At 36.5% G+C, this 19857-nt stretch overlaps 3 protein-coding genes across 3 annotated transcripts; all 3 read right to left on the bottom strand.

The window, feature by feature from the left end:
* Window positions 1–405: 405 nt before the first annotated feature.
* On the bottom strand, window positions 406–1799 carry LOC127793049 (VQ motif-containing protein 20-like). Its single transcript, XM_052323814.1, has one exon. It carries the CDS (start codon window positions 1540–1542, stop codon window positions 466–468), a length of 1077 nt encoding a protein of 358 aa, XP_052179774.1. The 5' UTR covers window positions 1543–1799; the 3' UTR covers window positions 406–465.
* Window positions 1800–2453: 654 nt separating this feature from the next.
* On the bottom strand, window positions 2454–10351 carry LOC127793067 (uncharacterized). The gene is made up of 9 exons (XM_052323832.1): window positions 9589–10351; window positions 8951–9185; window positions 8590–8759; window positions 6865–7007; window positions 6534–6711; window positions 5789–6365; window positions 5429–5541; window positions 3564–3804; window positions 2454–2941 (listed from the first exon to the last, which is right to left on the bottom strand). The coding sequence occupies exons 1-9, from the start codon at window positions 9777–9779 to the stop codon at window positions 2714–2716; spliced, it is 2076 nt and encodes a 691-aa protein (XP_052179792.1). The 5' UTR covers window positions 9780–10351; the 3' UTR covers window positions 2454–2713.
* A 5575-nt stretch (window positions 10352–15926) lies between these two features.
* On the bottom strand, window positions 15927–17562 carry LOC127793117 (transcription factor BEE 3). Its single transcript, XM_052323901.1, has 6 exons — window positions 17116–17562; window positions 16864–16983; window positions 16679–16744; window positions 16500–16568; window positions 16314–16391; window positions 15927–16189 (listed from the first exon to the last, which is right to left on the bottom strand). The coding sequence occupies exons 1-6, from the start codon at window positions 17503–17505 to the stop codon at window positions 16055–16057; spliced, it is 858 nt and encodes a 285-aa protein (XP_052179861.1). The 5' UTR covers window positions 17506–17562; the 3' UTR covers window positions 15927–16054.
* Between the last annotated feature and the right edge of the window lie 2295 nt (window positions 17563–19857).

Raw genomic sequence — 19857 nt, 5'->3', positions numbered from 1 at the left:
AAATATGAGGAACCTTTTTTTGTAAATATATATTTTTAATAAAAAATTATAAAAAATATTTATTTAATCTAAAAATAGATATAAACTCTATAATATATTCAAACAAATTTTAGAAATAAATTCTAAAAAAATAAAAAATTTTGAATTCACATTTTCGATTTTTGATGATTTTCTAATATTAATCAACGACTCAAAAATTTTGTTAAAATTATAAAAATGATTCAAAAATATTATTTTTAATGTATCTCAATGTTTTAATTAATAATATTAAAATAACACCCCTAAAATATTTTGGTGCAGCAGACCGTCACGGCTGGCGCCATCCTCCTCGTTGCCATCTTGATCATGCAAATTATAAAAAATAAAAATAAAAAAAATATAAAGAAAATGAAAAGAGGAGTAGATAAAGAAGAAGGTGAAGTTATGTTTATTAAATTAGTTTGAAACCCAAGAATGAAAGAATTTTCAAAACTCACGAAACTCGTTCATGGCTTCCAAAGCGGATGAAGAAGCAGAGGAGATGGAGGTTCGCATGCTAGGCATCAATAGCAAGGACTCTGCGTAATTGTTGTAAAACGGCTGGGCTGCCGCCGGGCACAAGAAATCGCAGGAATTCGTACTGAACAACGGAATGTTGCTGAAACAAGGATTCGACGCATCGAAAATCGGCGGATGGTGATGAGTCCCCGACGGAAAACACGAATTGATCTCCACATTCCCGACAACCGTGCTGCCGCAGTTCTCGTCCGTCACCACCGACGACGAGGAGTCGTTGTCGTCGGCCGAGGCGGCGACCGCCTTCTGATTCTTGGTCGTGTTGTCCTCGGAAGAAGAAGCGTCGGGGTCGGGTTTGGGGCGGGGCGGGTTGTCGTCGGAGCGGGAGAGGCCGGTGAGCTTCTGGACCAGGGCCATGAAGTCCCGAGGATGAGTGTGAATAACCTTGGGGGAATGCGTGTAGATGATGACCGGGTGGTGGCGCTGCTGCTGCGGCTTGGCGGAGCTTGTGGCGGAGGAGGATGAAGAGGACGGCGGCAACGGAGATGACGACGAGGACTTCTTGATCAAATGCGAGTCTTTATTAATCTTGAGAATATGTTTATTGTTATTACCGCAATTGGCGTCACGCTCTCTCTTGCCCGAAATGTGTTCGTGAAAATGCGTAGCTGGACTCATTTTCAGAACTAGGTCCCGATCGATCGATCGATGAGTCCTCTGGCATGTGCTCGGTGGCTTTCTGGGTGTCGTCTTCGCTCGATCGCTCGCTAGAGTCCAGAATGAATGGGGTGGGAGCGATGACATATATATGTAGAGAGAGAGAGAGAGAGAGAGAGGGAAAGTAGGGGTGGTGGAGATGGAGAAGATAGGATGATAAGGGTGGAGCAGAAGAGTTGTTGGGATGGGTGACAAATGGACGCCATGGAAACAGAGAGGAGTTGCGGGAAGCAGTTTTGACATGTGTCCTCTGTCTGCGCGTTTGGCGGCACTGTAAAACCTCTCTTTCCTTTCTTCCCTTCCAATTTCTATGGATTTCATTTCCCCCATGCCCAAAATGTGCTTCTCATTGTGCTGCAGCTGCTGGCATCCACCTTTTTATTCTATGTACACGCTGTGGATACTAAAATAGTAAATTAGTAATAATTAGTACGGGTGTTCGTTCGTGTTCATGTAAAATCGTGAGTCTCCCCCCCATTGTTAGATCATTCGATTCACTTAAACGAGACACGCATTGCATTTGAACCAACCCCCATGAAGGATAATGCTACACATGACTTCCTGACACTCTCTCGGTGGTTACACTGTCCCACCAGAGAATTACACAGCTTTTTTAGTCCACTCGATCAATGCATTTCTTGACCTTAACTTTTAAAATGAAAACCCAACCCCACTCGATGAATGCATTGCATCCCCCGACGCATACTCGATCTCGCTCGCTTGTAACTTTTGTTGGAAGAACCAAAAAATATATATACATATATATATATATATATATGAAAAGAAGAACCTTATCCGAACTCTCTTACTTAGTATCCATCCACAACTAACAATGGGAATGGGATAGAAATCCATCAACTATCATTGTGTTCATATTCAAACAAATATCTTAATTATGTGGAAATTACACTTTTAGTCTCCATCATCAAAAACATAAAACAGACGAGGGCTTCTTCCATCATCCCCTCTCTTCCCTTACAGAATTTAACTCATGAACTGAAGACGAGCAATCTCATATATCTCCATTGGAACTGTGAAAACCAGTTAAAATCCATCCCAAACTACAAAATCTAGAGCTGCAGGGCAGCTTTTGCTTCTGAATCAACTTTAATTACATAGACAACAAACAAGCTGAAGCTCGTTACCTGTCGGGTGGGGTGCAGTGCAGGCACTATATAATCTATAAAACCAAACCTAGATAAACAAGAAGCATCTGTACAATCTGAATTCATAGAGACAGATACAAAATCAATTTCTCTTGATTGATGATATATATATATATATATATGCAAACATCAAATATCAAACATAAAACATTCTCACAGGCTGGCACATAAATATCACATTCCAACCAAGCAAGCATGCATGCATGCATAATTAGAGACTTCTTGGGATGATTCTCTTCTGCTTTTTACTATTTGGATATGGGTGACTGGTAATCAGAAATATTGCTTTACAAGAAGGAACTCTATACGATAAACATTGATATGTATGTACATGATCACCTCCTCTTTTTGTCATCTCTTGCTCGTTCGATGACAACAGGGGCAGCTGGTATACTAAACCACCATTCTCTCATCCTCCTGGTCCACCGCTCTGTACTTGCTTTCCTCAAAGGCGAGTACATGGTAAACGTCTCCAAGAAGACGAGTAGGATTACGTATTTACTTGGTAGGAAAGCCAGAATCAAGGCCATGCAAACAAAAGCAACCACGAGTCTCTCACTAGCCTGAAGATAAAGATGTTGTGATTTATATTAGATACCTAAACACAGCTTGAAAATCAGTAAATCACTAGAGAAAAAGAAGAAAATATGGAGAATGCTACAACTTTCAAACCAGGGCACATACAGCAGGCGCGTTACTAACAGAAACGTCAGACCCAACAAAAGTGCATGTCTTAAGGAATAGCTTATTACGAAGCACAGACAAGCATCCCACGGTAATGCGTCCAGTCCTAGAAATTCAAAAAGAAAGATCCTACCGTTTTTTAAGTAGATGCATGCACATTTCAAAACAAGAAACAACCTCTATTGCCTAACCTTACCAACACGAAGGGGTCAAGGATTATGCATAGATTCTTGTATATTACTTATTTATTTTTTAGCCATTGGTAGCCATGATCCCACCAAAATGACTGCTTATCCAGCAGAACAGTATTCCTTAAGAGCAAAGACACAAGAATACCTGGAACAGGTGAACTATGAAAACTAGGAACAGAGAAAGTGCATGAAAAACCTACCACTCAACAAGAAAACAGAAACTAAGCAGCACTAGTAGTTGAGATATTAGTAATAACAATAATATCAATTGACGATATCAATTGGCAAAAGAAAAGAAAACAAACAAAACCTGAGGGAAAATGGATAACAGTAGGGCACGGAGCTTCAGAAGAACAATGTTTCCATCCTGGATCAGCTCTTCAGCTTGAGATATTGCATTCTGAACAGCCAGAAGCTGTTCCATTGCGTTCATGGCAGGAGGTGCTATGACCTTTAGCTCATAAACACTTCCTTGGCTGCAAAGTCGGCTAAGTACCATAAAAATAGCCATGAAGACGAGCAGCAATGCAGCAGCATAACCCAACCATCCCCTGCAGAAGCACAGTTTGAGATTTTTTTTTTCCCCCCCAAATCCCCAAAACAAACTCTTATAGCTGTTTTGCTGGTAAGGATAGCACTGGCCCCTAAAGACACTGAAACAGCATAACTATGCAAGCAAACATAAAAAGAGGTATCAACACATTTACAAGCAGCACATGGCAGTGTTTGGGGTGATGCGTGCTAGAGCTTCTTGGTCCTAAGATGCATTACATTCTCATGGCTTCTGTTGGTGAAATGTCCATAATTCACAGACCAGAAATGCAAATCTAGAATAGTTCACTGACTACATGAAGTAAAACAGGGGAAAGAAAGAAGAAAAAGCACAACACAGCCTGTCCAGCACAAAAACTTAAGTGTAATATATTAACCACCAGGTATCAACAAAAACATACCAAGCTTTAATCCCACACTATGAGGGGTTAGCTACATGAATTCTCGCTTGCTAATCATTTCTGGTTATGATCTTATCTTCCATAAAGCCGTTGTAACTAATATCATACCTAAATGTCTCCCTACCAAGTTTTCTTGGTCTTCCTCTATATTAGTAATCTTCTAACATGATCAAACCATTTTAATTGTGTCTCATGCATTTTATCTTCAATAGAAGCCAATCTGACCTTACTACGAATAACCTTATTTTTAATTTTATTTATTCTTGCATGATCCCACATCCATCCTAGCATCCTCACATCCATTATGTTCATATTTTGCATAAGTTGGTGCTTTATTAACCAACATACTGTGTCATACAACAAATCCGGGCTTATAGCTATCTTATAAAATTTTCCTTTTAGCTCTAATGGAATCTTATTATCACATAGAATGCCAAATTCACTTTCCATTTTAATTTTTATGCCTTAATTCTATGGGTAATATCTGCATTAATACCCTCATCTTTTTGGAACTGGGCACCAAAACCAACCAAAATTAATTTGTACTCTTTATCACCAAGGAATGCACAAGGAGCCACACACGCAACACTACAAATTGGAAAACATACCAGCAAAACACTTTCTCTGCTGGAGATGGAATATACACTCCCATGATGCTCATCCTTTTAGGCCAGTATCTTAAACCACCAAGGGTTGAACTACCCTTCTTCTCCAAATAGAAAGGAATAAAAAGGCACTATTTTAAAAGTTTGGGATGGTATTCTTCAATGACCATTTTGCTTTACAGCAATGATTGACTCTAGCACAATAGCATTTCCTAAATTCAAACAGTGCCTTACCATAAAAAATGATGGAAATTTGCTTGCCATGTACAAGACTCCTCTAGTGCACCAAGACTCCCCTCTCAAAATTTTAGATTATAACTAGCAACACTCCAGATAGGTCATGGAAATATGTTTTATACCCCTCAAAATGCTTACAAACAAGAACTTGAGGAACTAAGCTTTCTTCTTTGTGCATCTTTCAAGCCAACCACCAGAAGCATCGTAGTTAAGTTATAGCATGTTAACTGAGCCCAACTAGAATTAGAGGCAGACACAATCAACTGTGCCAATGTCAACCACATTATAATAAGATTGATGCTTTGCATATGTATCATGATCCACTGATGCGCAAATAATTAGCAGTCAAAAGATAGGTTGACTCAAAAAGGCAACATTACCTGAAAATGATGTAAGAGAAAAACAAACAAAAAACTGAAGATTTCAGAGAATCTTCCCAATATGCCAAAGAAAGAAGCCATTTCCCAACTGCTCTAACAGGAAATAGTAACTCCTGTAAGTATAAGTGAAATTTAGAAATCAATACAAAGGAAATATCATGTAAATTTTAGCTGCAGCTCAATAAAAGAAAAGAACAGAACTTTACACAATCATATGCACTTGCATGTGTGTGCATGGGAAGTTGGCATTGTTTTTTTTTTTTTTTTTTTGGGGGGGGGGGGGGGGATGATCAGTCAAAATGCTTATTGAAATAAAAATAAAAGCAAACAAATGTATGATAAGAGCAATATTAGCAGGACCTGCATCACTGCTACATTAGTGTCAATACCATCTACTTTAACCCCATCAACTGTTGCTTGTGCAACCACCACTTTTTTATAGTTGCTTCTAGATTCCTTAAGTGCTCTTTCCAGTGGAGTCATGTCTCCCACAGTGACCTCACCCACGCAAAGTCCAGCCTCATTATCATTAGAACTTGTACCAAACACAAATCCTAAGCTAGAAGCCATGGCCAGAGTTGACATTGAGTACATTCTGCTTCCAGTTTTGGAATGGTTAGTCCGGTCTAATTCCCTGGAGGATGACATGTTTGCAAGTGCTTCTAGTATAAGGTCCCCACCTGGAAGTTGATCACAGAGATTGAACATAAGAAGAGACTCATAGCAAGGAGAGCTTGCAGAGCTTATTTCTTTAAGGGCCTGTACTCGCACAATTCCAAGCGTAGCCTTTAGAATTGCCTCATCACGTTCAACTCCTGTAATCCTGTATTTGTGTATAAATCTATGAACATACAGAATTTCTCGGATAATAGCTAGCCAGTAATCACGACGAGTATGCCCTTTAAGCTCAGGAAATTCCATCACAACTGGTTCTGATCTACAGAGGCAAATGCAAAAGGTTATATAAGATTCTAAGGCATATGCAGGGTAGTTTTCAGATGATATAACATTTGCAGCAACCAGAATGGTAATAAATAAAAAGATTTAATGAACTACAATAAAATAGTTATAATTATCAAATAAATAATTATGCATGATGCCTTACAGGGAAACTGATTTGTAAAAGACTGCCTTGTCAAATAGTCTAGTTCCCCACGGTCCTGTCAATTCGGGTTTTACCACCTGTTTTAGATCTTCAGACAAGTCATATCTTTTTGGTTTATCAAATGACACCACCCGAAGAGCTTCAAAGTAGAGTGCATAATCTGTAAGAATCAATCGACCTGCAATACACATGACATGCTACCACATGAATAACAACATATGGAAGACAATGCATACTAGGTTAACAACAATATTAGCTTAACAAGATGTGTAGTTAACATTAAGTTTTCTTTTTTCTTATCATTAATAGGCTAAGTATCCTAAGAACCCACCAGGCCATGTGGAAATTCCAACATGTTGAAGAACCGGCTGGGTGGTCACTGTTCCATCAACTTCCAAGATCTTTTCTCCTTGTTCCAAACGCAGTTTGGAAAGGAGAGATGACTCTGATTGGGTCCTCAATTTTCTTATAGCCCTGGAAAAAATAAAGTTACAGGTCAAAAATTGGAGCTATCTCCCACCCCAAATGACAATTCAAAATGAAATACAAACCGGATCATAATTGAACGGGTACTAATCTAAGAAAGCATCACAAAATAACAGTAGCATATCTACTCCCAAGAACAACATACCTCCACTGCCAAGGGGAGGTTCCTCGACCTTAAGGAGATAATGGAGGTAAATGAGGCTCATATGGTCATAATATCAAGCATATAAAAGTGATCCCCAGTGAAAGAGGCTCCCACTTTGTGAGGGTCATATCTGTATGCAACCTTTCCCTTGCTTTTTTTACAAAGAGGCTGCTGTCACAATTCAAACCTGTAACCTTCCAGTCACAAAGGATCAACCCTTACTGTTGCTACCAAGAATACCTATAGAATTAGAACCTCTACAACCAATTCCCATCAGCATGTCTTCACAAGATTTAACACTAAGCAAACACATCAAGGAAACAATTGATCCACAACTGGAGACTCAAAGCAAAAGCTGCATGGTGCTGGCCCCTGGAACCTCCAAGAATGCAAAAATCCAATACAAAGTCTGTCTAGAAGTCTCCAAGTTAACCACATGATCCATAAGGAAGCCAACAACCATCTCGTTACCATTCATTATCAGTCTCCTCTTCCTAACTCTACCAGCCTGACATATATGAAGCACACCACACTTCAGTGGAGTATCCAATGTTCACCCAAATTAACCACATGATTCATAAGGAAGCCAACAACCATCTCATTACCATTTATTATCAGTCTTCTCTTCCTAACTCTACCAGCACACCATCTATGAAGCACACCACACTTCAGTGGAGTATCCAACAGCTAGCCAACTCTTTAAAAGATGATTGATTGAAGCCTCATCTAGCTTCCATGTAGACTCTCTGTCCTTTTTGTATGCTTGTGTACTAATAACCACAGGTACAACAAGACACAAACGCATTCTTGGGAAAAAACAGGACAGAGAAGGCAGTAAGTAAATACACATTCGACATGTGTATGAAATAGTACCTACTTTTTCATTATTTTTAGCAACATAAATTCATATCTTACTGTATCACAAGACCTCAGATGGACATAACACCTTCTAGGAAGTGTTCACACTTTTCAGGCAGTGTTGATAATGGTCTAAGACATAACTGTGCAACCACACTCACAATCTCATGGCACAAGAGTCAGCTTGCATATGTTAGTTTAGGTATGGATAATTTGAACATCTACGTCATGTAAAAAGGATAAACTTCTTTTTCTCATCAATGCCCATTACAATTCAGTCAATTAGACAAAACACAAAGATTATAGAGGGAAAAACCAAGCTTCTAAAGGAAAAGTAACTCGCTTATAAATTTATAATCTCATAAATGTCTCCGTAGTTCAGCTATAAAAGGAAAAGATATGAACAACCAAGTATTTTGAGGTTTTTTCTTTTCTGGCAAACTGTTCAACAAAATAAAGAAATTTAGCATGGGAATATCAGATTTCAAAGGAAAAAAATGCATTGAGACCCACACACAGCAAGATTAGAAAGAAACAAAAATAGTTAAACAGAGAGGCAGGTATTACCTTTCTAATCCGCTGAGGTACTTATCATAGGCAGAAAATTGAAGTCGGCCACCACTTGATGCTGTAAGCACCTCAAAGAGATTATCACTTATAATTACATTGGCAATGACAGGAACAGCTGGAGCAATTCGAGCAAAGGCCTCCATCCCGACAGTCACATCGTCACCCATCTGGAACGAGTTCAAGGACCAGAAGAGGGAAAATCAATGTCAAAAGGCAAATGGAGGCAAATGCAATACCTTCTTAGAGGAGCATCTAAGAGAAGGCTGGTACCAAATGGCAGGAACTAACATATATATATGACCCCTCAAACAGTGCCACTGGTTGGTAAGCTATAGATTGCAATGACTAGAAAACATACATTGACAAATGGTTGGCTAGAAGCAGCTGGAAACTCCCAAGCAAGCATCATATCAAATGTTAAGCGCCGGAAACTCCTGTCTTCCAGGTAACCTACCACTTGTGTAGACAGAGCCAGAGCCCTAAAAGAACAGTATTCCAACATGTTTCTTGCATACTGTGATGGATGCTTTAGAGAATCAGAGGCCTCCAAGTCGAAGTTTTCTCGGAGTTCATTAGTTGAAATTCCCAGGATTCTGCATCATTTGCGGTTTGCCCTCCATAAGTACGGTACATGCATACAATGTTCATATAGACAAATTCAAGTGCACAACTAAATGTAGTAAGCTTGTGTCCAGCAACAGGAACATCCTAGAAGCTATGTCCTAGCATTTGATTCACCATTAGGATCAGACAACTAGGATGGGAATTACACTAAGAACAAGAAGGTAAAGTTTTTCTTTTTTAAATTATTGCATAAGCATGTATCTTATAGGTGGCAAATGAAGTAACAAATGATCAGTATTTGATGTAGTCTTTATTCAACTCCACTAATGCATGAGGTCTTTCTCCTTTCCCTTCTAAGTTTACATAGCCAAAAAGAAAAAAAAAAAAAAAGAGTATCATATGCAGAGTAGAATTTGCATTGCAGCAACTTACTTTGAACATCTACGAACTACTAGATTTGCCACCGGGGAGAGTTCTGGTATCCAATTTCTTCCACCCGATGGGGAGTGTTTCATCTCCTCAAACTCTTCATCAAACTCAGTTCGGTTCTTAATCAACCATTTGAATGACCCTTCTCTCACCAGTCCTTCAAGCATATTCCTCGTTTTGCTTACCATAGCCATCTCCGATTTTACCCACTTTCAAACAAAAACTTGAAAACCAACAACCTATCTACGCATCCATGAAGTTGCCCGCCAAATTGTCATGAAACCCTTGTACTTAACCACCGCCTCAGTTCAAAACCCAAAACCCTAATTCTGAAGACAAATGCTCAAACTCAGCCGTTGACACTTAAGCTTCTGAAAATCCAAACGTCAAACTTCCAACAATTTCACATACAGAATCCACAAACCAAATCACCTGGAAACGTAAGATCAGATCACCGACATTAATTCCCCACACGAAATTCTCCCATTACAGGAAACATCTGATCAAACCCACCTCAGATTACGTACAATTGATCGTTCTAAACCCACCCAGTTCATGATCTTTGAAGCCCAAGCGGCGAAGCGGTAAATACAGACGAGTGCCCGCAGTAGAAGGGAAAGTCCAATTTAGATGCTGTCGTGATTGGGTTTTTTTGGATATAGATGGGGAAACCTTCTAGTTTCGATAAGAATAATAGGGATTCGTGAGCCTCGTGATGGGAACAAACAATCGAGCCCCAACCCAATTCGTGAACCTTCGCCAACTCGCTTTACGGATGGCTTGCGCCTTGAGCTTCGGCTTCGTCCGTCGATCTGTGTATAATTTTACTTGGACCCCTCAAGTTTGAGTCTTAGCACTTGGACCCGATTAATATATATGTATATCTACACTATGGTGCATTATTTAGTATTTAACCCTTCAAATAGGACTTATTGTTTAATAGTTTTGATATAAATAGAAATCGTATGCTATTAATACTTGATATTTAAAAATAGAATAAAATTTAAGTGTATTTATCTAATACTCTTACCTATTTATAATAAGATAGTTATTAAAAATGAGTTAATTTATCTTTAAATAATCAACAAAATTTTTTGAGATAATGACATTTCATCACTAATTGTATCCTTATTATTATTATTATATATTTATCTTTTATATTTTACAATACTTTTATATTTATATCCTTGTACTTTCAAACGAGGCTATTATTTCTTATTATTTGATGATTACATCAATAAAATTACTTTTAGAATTTTGGTGTTTCAAGAAATACAAATGACACATTTTCACGTTATTCTATTTTAAAAAAAGAATAAAATACATTCTATATTCATAAAGTTTTATTAAATTATGGTATATTCTCATATTCTGAAATTACATTTATCACCTTTTAATTAAACAAGTATTAAAAATTTCATGTAATATGAATTTATTAAGAAGGGGTAATTCGATACAACATTTGAATAGTATAAATAGTATTGTAATTTTAAAAAATACAAAGGATACTCACTGTGTTTATACAAAATTAGTGTACGTCATGTAACATATATTTAATAGAATGTGTGACACTATTTTTAAATAAAAGAGATAGTTAATATGTTTTAAACAAATTTTACGGGTGGTTAGTGTAAATAAAGAATTATGATTAATAAATTCAAAACATGATTGTATATAATATAAGTATATATGAAAAGAGATGGATTTAACTAAAAGTAACAGGAACATCTATTAGAGGAATAAAATGTTAATTATTTTGGTTAATTAAAATATATCTAAAATATTCTTATAGAATATAATTATTTAATACTTTTTTTTCTTGTGACTAATAATCACTCTAATTTTTCTTAATTTCATTAGAGCAGTACATACTTTAGATTATTTAATTATTTTTTAAAATCCAAACTGTTTAGTATTTAAAATATAATTTATAAAATTGTTCAAGGTGCAATAAAGCTTCATATGATAACCAAACAAACATATATCTTCAAAGGACAATTAATCCATGTTTGCTCTTTTCTTCTTGGCCCCAAATCTTTGATCCTGTTTCCTTAAGACTTTTGAGCCCTAGTGGTCTATTCTTCATGTCCAAGAACTGAATTGGGCCTATTGATCAAGAATTTAGTTCTTTGAAACATCTTCTAATTGGGTTAAAGAGTATCATTAGTTGCGTTTAAGGGGTTTTTAGGTCTAAAAGGATAAATTACGATTTATTTAGGTTAATTAGGTTGATTATTATAGAATAACTTGATAATCAAGTTGAGTTAATTATACGTAACAAAAAAAATATAATCAAAATTTTAGAAAATAAATTTAATAAAAATAACAATACGAAGAAAGTTCAATAATTCGTAACTTGAGACATTTTAGGAGTATAATTATTTTCATAAGTGTTAATTTATATTTATTTGAGTGGTAATCTATAAATTGTCTAAAATTGTTGATATTTTGAAAACAATCATGAATTTTGTTTATTTTAGTCTACTTAATTTATAAATTGAATTGTAATTTTCAAAACTCAACCAAAAAATAAAAACCAAAATTTTGAACACTTAAAAAGCTTAACCAAATTAAGCCAAAAACTAAAATTTGTTGATTCAGTTTGAAATTTTGATTTTTACTTGATCAATGGAGGTTTGGTTTGTCATAACAATAATCAAAGTAAGATTTAAAATAAAATATAAGAGTAATTTTGTAAATCAAGGAGAAAAAGGATGAGAAGGCTAATGTCACCAACCTAAGGTGGGGTATATAAGAAAAATTATAAGAGGGGGCTATACAGACATTTTATACTTTGAAAGTTCTCAAATACACGATTCTAGTATTATTGCACTTGATATAAGTTTTTGAAGATTGATCTAGAAACATCTCGGACAGTTTACTCTATTTTAATGTTCACAGGTTGCTCACGATAAAAAGAGTACTAGATTTAAAGAAGTTTGAATGAAAAATTGAGATTGGATTGATGGTAGTGTAGATCTAACAAATTTTATTGGTGTAAGATCTCAAATCGCATTGTTATCGAAACATGTCACCCTTAAATGTATAGATTAAATATGTGGATTTAGGCAGTATGACAAATAGATAAGAAAAAAAAACTAAAATAATAATTTTTTTTTTAAAATATGATTTCTCTTTAATGGCATTAAAATAGATTGCAATAATGGTTCACTATAAAATTGCCAACATTTTGTTTATTCTCCAAGGATCAAACAAAAGTGTCAAAAGGGAGAAAAGAAAAGAGACAGTATAAAAGCAAGAATCAAAGATTCTCTTCATGGATTTGGATTGAATAAACAAATGGAACATTACACATTGGCATCAAGAAAGGAAATTAAGTTCTCAATATCATAGGATTGCACCATATTCTAATTTGTTCCTTTTGGCAAGCAACCAAAGATTGGGAAATATTTAGTGCAATTCCATGCATCATATTGCCTGCCAAATGCATGAATGTTCCTTCTCTTTCTCAACTGCTCAGTTGTAACATCCCGCATCGAGCGATAGGAAGAACCGGAACAACTTACCCTGATGGGCCTACACGAACTTCCCAGGGGGTCACCCATCCTTGGATTGCCCCAGGTCAAGCACGCTTAACTTGGGAGTTCTTTGCCAACATTCAGCCCAAAAGGTATCCAGCTGGTGTTGTTTCCTTTCTTACACTATCCTCGATATATTCTAACTTATCTGGGCTCTCGGGGTATTACATTCTCCCCCCCTTGAGCACATGACGTCCTCGTCATGCGACCTTACAACTGGTCCCAGACCTTCTCCCCTTGGGGGCTGCCATCCTAGAAGCCTGCCAGAAGTCGCTCCTTGTACAGGCCCTCAAGCCCCGGCGCCACTCCCCGCCCTCATCGGACCGCTTTCGCCAAGGGTCGGCTCTGATACCACCTGTAACATCCCGCATCGAGCGATAGGAAGAACCGGAACAACTTACCCTGATGGGCCTACACGAACTTCCCAGGGGGTCACCCATCCTTGGATTGCCCCAGGTCAAGCACGCTTAACTTGGGAGTTCTTTGCCAACATTCAGCCCAAAAGGTATCCAGCTGGTGTTGTTTCCTTTCTTACACTATCCTCGATATATTCTAACTTATCTGGGCTCTCGGGGTATTACATCAGTGCTTTAGATTATCTTATCACAACAAAGTATGATCATCCCCAAATATGTTGATAAGTCGAACTTAGAAGAAAAAACACAACCCCGATACATCATTGTTCACTCGGGTTCGTTTCATTTTGAAATGAGATGTAATAAAATTTAATTCGTGATATAATATAACCTATGTAGATGAAAATAGAAGAATGACTCAAAATCTACTGCAAGTTACTAAATAAGTATTGGCCAAGGTGTAGGAGTATTCAGTAAAATCTAAAGATCAACTCAAAATCTACAAATTCTATCCTAATTTGAAGTTTTGAATTGCCTTTTGTACACCATCTAAGGATAAGCCGTCAAAATTTGGTAATTGCTAGTCAAGTGACAAGCTTGGGGCAACTGCCATTGTTGACTCAAGTCGGCAGCCATTGAATCAAGCTTTTACCTTTTCTTTTTCCCAAAGAAAATCTGAATTTCTGCGAAAAAACACGGATTAGTACATAGATAATATCAAACATGGTATCGACAAATTTAAAGTTTGGCCCCAAAATGTGTGTTTAGGATAGGGTCAGCAAGGCGATTAGCGAGTAGGTGAAGATGGAATGGACGATAATTCCCACTTTGTCGGAATAAGAATGGCACTAAGCAAGATTAGTGACAGGCTAACAACCCCCCCTACTACTACTACCACCTGAAAAGGCAGCATATATTAGGGACCTTGAACTTGCCCATATTAGTTACTTGTTATCTATCCAACTAGAACCAATATGTGACCCTCAATCTGTATTGGGAATATGACTCTATCCAATTAGACAAAATGGTGGACCCAAAAAACCCTGTTTGGAACCCTGCCTTGTTCATGAATGCTCCGAGAGGCAAGCAACAATATTTGGTCAAAAGGGGGGGTCAAAGAGAAAGATTGAGAGCGAAAGAGGAGCCAATTGAAAGTAGCTTTAAAGGCTCATAAGTTCTTATCATTTTGAGAAGTTGGGAGAGAACCCACATTGCCCATGCTCTCTTGGGCATGCCCTGGCCCATTTCAAGCTGTCTTCCTCTGCCATGGATGCAATGCATCTGCCTCTTTCGTTCGATTTCTTTCTTTCTTTTTTTTTTTTTTTAAAGAAAAGCCCGGAAAGGAACAAGAACTTGAGAGAGAAATCTTTCATTATAGGAGCTTAACTTTCCCTCGTTAATCATTCACTTCTTGAATTGGCAACATCCATGGGATCTTATGCGCGCATCTATTTGTGGGTTCCATTGGCTTTTATCCCACATGGAACTGGACATCTTTTTTCCTTTCTCTTCTGTTTTCCTGGAAAATTGACTCATTTTAGACCCCTTGCTGCTGCTGCTGCAAAGGCTGTGGTGCCAAAAGGAATAGCTGCAGCCTCCTAATTATTCCGACAAATGGGATTTTTTCATCATGCTGGCACAGTAACTTGGCTGTCATTTGGCCCACACGGGTGACCATGATCCATTAGCCGACTTGCTTGTTCCTACTGACTGCTTTTTCGGATAAGAGATTGGCAAGAAGGATCGAAAAATTTTCAAGATACCAACTCTTTCTTAGTCTAGTAACTCTTGCATGGCTGCACCAACTGAGGAACTAAAAGGACAAAGAAACTATAAATTCCTCGATCCATTTTTCTTTTCAGAGTCCTGTTCCCAAGACAATATATATATATATATAGCAATGGACAAGAGCATGACGCTTTGCTTATGAAGTTAAGTCTGCCATCTTAGTGTCTTGCAATTGTACACAACTTAGTGCCAGAAATTTGTTCTTCTATTATTCTGCCTTTTCTAGCATCCATCTTAGATTTAATCATGGGGAAAAAAAAAATCCCATTTCATTACCAATGAACCCTTTCTTGTTTTTCAACAGAAAAATGACACCTTCAAGCAACATAGATAGCAGATTACTCTAGTCCGGCCAAAATGTGTCCTTTCATGGGATTAATTATGTTTTGACTCTCTCTCCCTTGTTTGATTACTGTTTGTCTGAGTGCAGATGCAGCAAATCAATTAAAATCCAATCATGTTAGATAGTGTTTAATTATGCTTTGGACAATATGCCAATATATACTGATATTTTTGGTGCCATTGGGTAAGGTGTTGGGCTACCAACCGAGCTCAAAAAGCCAAACCCAAAACCACAAGCCTAAACCATCCCAAATTCAGAACAAATGGTTTTACAAAAAAATTAGGTTGTCTTTTATTGCTAATAATCAGTCTCCCACATATATGTGAGGGTTGATACAATTGTAATTTGCTCTTTCTCATTCTATAGCATTAGGTGGGGACAAATTTGATTCAAAAACTTAAAAAAAGAAAGAAAGAAAGAAAACAGAAGCAAATGAGACATTTTCATGTGTTGTATGGCAATGAAGGGTAGCTTCCAAAAGTGTTGTCTAGGCAGCCAATAAGTTGAGTGGAAACTAGCCCTTGATCCTCTTCTGCCACAAGCCTCTGCATCTTCTGTGCTTCAATCAACTTTGCCCTCTGCAACATACAACATCATTAATCAAAACTGGCATTAACATCGAAAATTTGTTGAGTCTCTCGTTTGATCAGGCTGCCAGTTTATAGGATTTTGAAAATAAGAAGAGGGGTTCTGTGCAAGCACCTGCATTGCTTCCATGGCATCTGTTTCGGAGCTGAAGTCGTAGTACCGGCTTGCTGCAGTGAGCTTCATCGACAGAAACTGTATTCGAAACAGAAGAATTGGTAGGCGTTAGTCCTGGCTGGTTTTTATATGCTTACTATCATTGGCAAAGATGTTGATTGATTTGTTTTTGTTTCGAAAGCTTGCCTCGACTTGGTTTTGCAAGGACTGCACATAGTTGATGATCTCATCCAACATTACTGCCATCCCCATGGTCTGCAAATTTAACCCACATGAGAATGCAAGAGAGAAGAAAATTTTCCATCCATTTTCTCTTTGGCAGGAAAAGGAAAAAGAAAAAACATGCCCTTAAAGCCCTTAATTACCTTGTAGCATCCTGGCACAATGCCTTGCAAGCATTTGAGTTTCTCATTGATTTTCCCTCTTCTAACCTGGTGAAAACACAGCAAAAACGAATGAATCAGAAACAGTAGAAATCCCAAATTGATCAGTTGATGTTTTACTGTGACATGCATGTCAAAGGATTGAGAAAAACTTGATTTCAACTCACTCTTTCTGCTAAACTGTGGCTGTCAGTGGCTTGCCCTCTTCTAGCTCTAACATGAACAACTTCCTTCTGCTTCTCCTCCCCCTTCTCGTTTCGCCTCGATCGTTTTCCTCTTCCTGAACTCTGAAAACAAGAACCCAATCTTTCATTAGATCAAAACTGTAACACCAAGGGTTCCTCTCCCCAGTAAACGAACTCCCGATGTGGGATATTGGATCACAGAAACACAAAGGCGGCGAAAGACGAAGAAGTTACATTTTCTCTCCTAATCCCACCCTCAGAAACTGGGGGAGAAGAATTCCCGGAGCTGCTTTCTGGGACATCCACTACTGCTTTTCTTTTCTTGCTGTCATGGATTTCACTGGACTCGGCAGCGACAGGCAGCGAACTCTTGGCATCATTAGGATGGAAAATGCCTGGAAAATTTTCTGCCAAGTTTCCCGGAAACTCAGGTGGCTGCTGCTGCTGCAGCATAAAGAAGCTGTCAACGGAGAAGCCCATGAGGCTCTGGGAATTCAAGTTTGGATTCTCCATGGCACCTGCGTTTAGCTCTCCAAAGTTGCTCACCATCTCCATGCTTGGATCAATATCAAAGATCGAGAAAGGTCTGTAACTCTGCTGCATATCTGTTGTGAATTCTTCCATTGATGATGAAAACTGTGTTTCAGCCAACTGTGGGTGTTTGGATCATAGAGGTTTGTGTCTTCTGCTTGCAGTCTGTGTGTGTGTGTGTGTATATACATATATATATAAATAATAATGCAAATATTAGTCCAAATCCGATCTTATACTTCAACATGACATTTTTCTTTAGAATACTTTACTTTTATTAATTATTATCAAAAGAAAAATGACAAAAGTGAGCCACTTGGAGAGGGCCAGGTGGCAAGCCCAGCCAGCCTCTGTGGTTTTGTTCCCCTTGTGGACCCCACATTCGGAAGGTACATACATCAAAAGGGATGGGCCCAGAAGGCATTAACTTTTAATTTTTTAATGTAAGACTTAGGAAAAGTTACAGATAAAATAAGGTGAAAACTTTCTCTCCGCTTCTTCGGGTTCAACCGTCTTTAAAAATAAGTTTATGCACAAATTATTTTATATATTTATTTAATAAATATATTCCTACATTATTATTATTATTATTATTATCATACGTGCTCCATAAATTTATCAAATTTTGGGCGTAGAGACGATTTAGTATCTACAGAAACAGAAATGAAAAAAAATGAGAATATGAAATAAAAATAAAAAATAATAATTTTTAAAAAAATAAAAATAAAACTTGAAAAAATACATAAATGAAAAAATATAGAGATATTTTTGTAAATATAATTTTAATAAAAATAATTATTTAATTTAAAAACAAATATAAAATTAATAATACATTCAGATAAATATAAACATAATTTCTGTTATCCATGAATAATGACCTACTAATTAAAAATAAATAATAATTTTTTTTAAAAAATATAATCAAATATAATACAATTTATAAAAGTTCCTCCATTTCATTATTTTTTTTTTCTCTATAGTCTCATTGCATCTTCATCAATGAGTATGCTCTCCAATTTTGGTTCAATTTAGATTTAAAAAATTTAAGTTAGAGACGAATTTTTTCCTCCTTTGACCTTTTTGTGGACGGAAATATATTTTCAAATCAAAAGTGCTTTTATGATATTTTTTTCATATTATAAAATAGCTTCAAAATATTTTTAAAATTACATAAATGACACGAAAATACTTTTTAGTATTTCTCAATATTTTGATAAAAAAATATTTTAAAAATGTTAAAATGATATCTACAAAATGTTTCTATACATCATAAATATTGGGAGTAGAGATGAGGGGAAGAGTTTGGAAAACGACATTGGGTTTGTGGGCAAACACTAGTGGTTGTTTTGTTCAGCCTATTGGGTTGTCACCACTTGTTTTGCAATTTCAATGTGTGAAATTCCATGAATTAATGATGGCTCTTGTCACTACAAAATTTCACTATGTGTACCATTTGGTAGTGCCAATGTCATCTTTAGCTTTTGGGATGCTTCGTGTCAAAATCAAGCATGGTGCATTGCATTTGTGCAACCATCCAGTTATTCAATTGATTCCTTATTTATTTTTTATTGGGTTTTTAATTTTTTACGACTTGTCACGCACTTAAGATAAATAATTACTTGATTACTAATCTTAAATCACATAAAGAATAAATTGAATCAAAACCTTGTACTTGAAGTACATTCGTTTAAATCATTGATGACATTAGATATTTCGTCACCAAATCTTATTGGGTTTTAAGTTAATTACTTTTTTTCTGAAGACATGTTGGGGTACAATTTTTGTTTTCGTTTTTGTTTTCTATTTTCGTATTTAAAATTTTTGAAATGAAATAAAAGATAATATTTGATTACATATTTTATTTTTAAAAGATGTATATATATTTTTTAATTTTTAAGGGGACAATAAATTAGTTTTCTTTTTCAATTTTTTGTAAAAAGAATAAAATTATCAAATTGCTAAACAGACTACTATTGATATTCTTGCAAGAGAAAGAAAGAAGAGACGACAAATTTGTAAAGTGTCTCAGTGATCATTCTCATTATTTCTTAGCTTAAATACCTAATTAAAACTAATACAATGTTGAATTATAGAATTGCCACTTAAGGCAAAATCGAAATATAGAAAATACAAAGTAAGCAAAACAATACACAAACAATACAAAAAAAATACACAATAAAATCTATTACTCCCCCTAAAGATGGACCATGAGGATTAACAACAATCATCTTGAACAATAAGGAAAACAATTGAGGAGATGGGAGAGATTTAGGTTGCATTCTCTTTGCTGTTTTTAAGTCATTTTTAGTTTTTATTTTTCTAAAATAATGAAAACGCGTTCTCTTTATTGTTTTTAAAAATGCATTTTTGAAAACCAAAAAACAAAACTTGTAAAGAAAACTCAAAACAATAAAAAATTGTTTTGAGTGTTTTCATCCAAAACAA

The sequence above is a fragment of the Diospyros lotus genome, unplaced genomic scaffold, assembly GCF_014633365.1.
Source record: "Diospyros lotus cultivar Yz01 unplaced genomic scaffold, ASM1463336v1 superscaf1, whole genome shotgun sequence".
In the NCBI taxonomy this organism is placed as follows: Eukaryota; Viridiplantae; Streptophyta; class Magnoliopsida; order Ericales; family Ebenaceae; genus Diospyros; species Diospyros lotus.
The sequence above is the reverse complement of the archived record's forward strand: the minus strand, read 5'-3'. Positions and strand labels throughout refer to the sequence as shown.

Bases quoted from the DNA above. Each gene is read 5' to 3' on its own strand.
- LOC127793049 (XM_052323814.1), bottom strand. From the start codon at position 1,542: ATGGGGGAAATGAAATCCATAGAAATTGGAAGGGAAGAAAGGAAAGAG.
- LOC127793067 (XM_052323832.1), bottom strand. From the start codon at position 9,779: ATGGCTATGGTAAGCAAAACGAGGAATATGCTTGAAGGACTGGTGAGA. The intron at 9,186-9,588 runs GTAAGTTGCTGC...CAAATGATGCAG, and splicing joins GTAGTTCGTAGATGTTCAAA to AATCCTGGGAATTTCAACTA. The intron at 5,542-5,788 runs GTCCTGCTAATA...TTATACTTACAG, and splicing joins CTAATGTAGCAGTGATGCAG to GAGTTACTATTTCCTGTTAG.
- LOC127793117 (XM_052323901.1), bottom strand. From the start codon at position 17,505: ATGGAAGAATTCACAACAGATATGCAGCAGAGTTACAGACCTTTCTCG. The intron at 16,984-17,115 runs GTAACTTCTTCG...TCTTGTTTTCAG, and splicing joins GTGGGATTAGGAGAGAAAAT to AGTTCAGGAAGAGGAAAACG. The intron at 16,745-16,863 runs GTGAGTTGAAAT...TGTTTTCACCAG, and splicing joins GCCACAGTTTAGCAGAAAGA to GTTAGAAGAGGGAAAATCAA.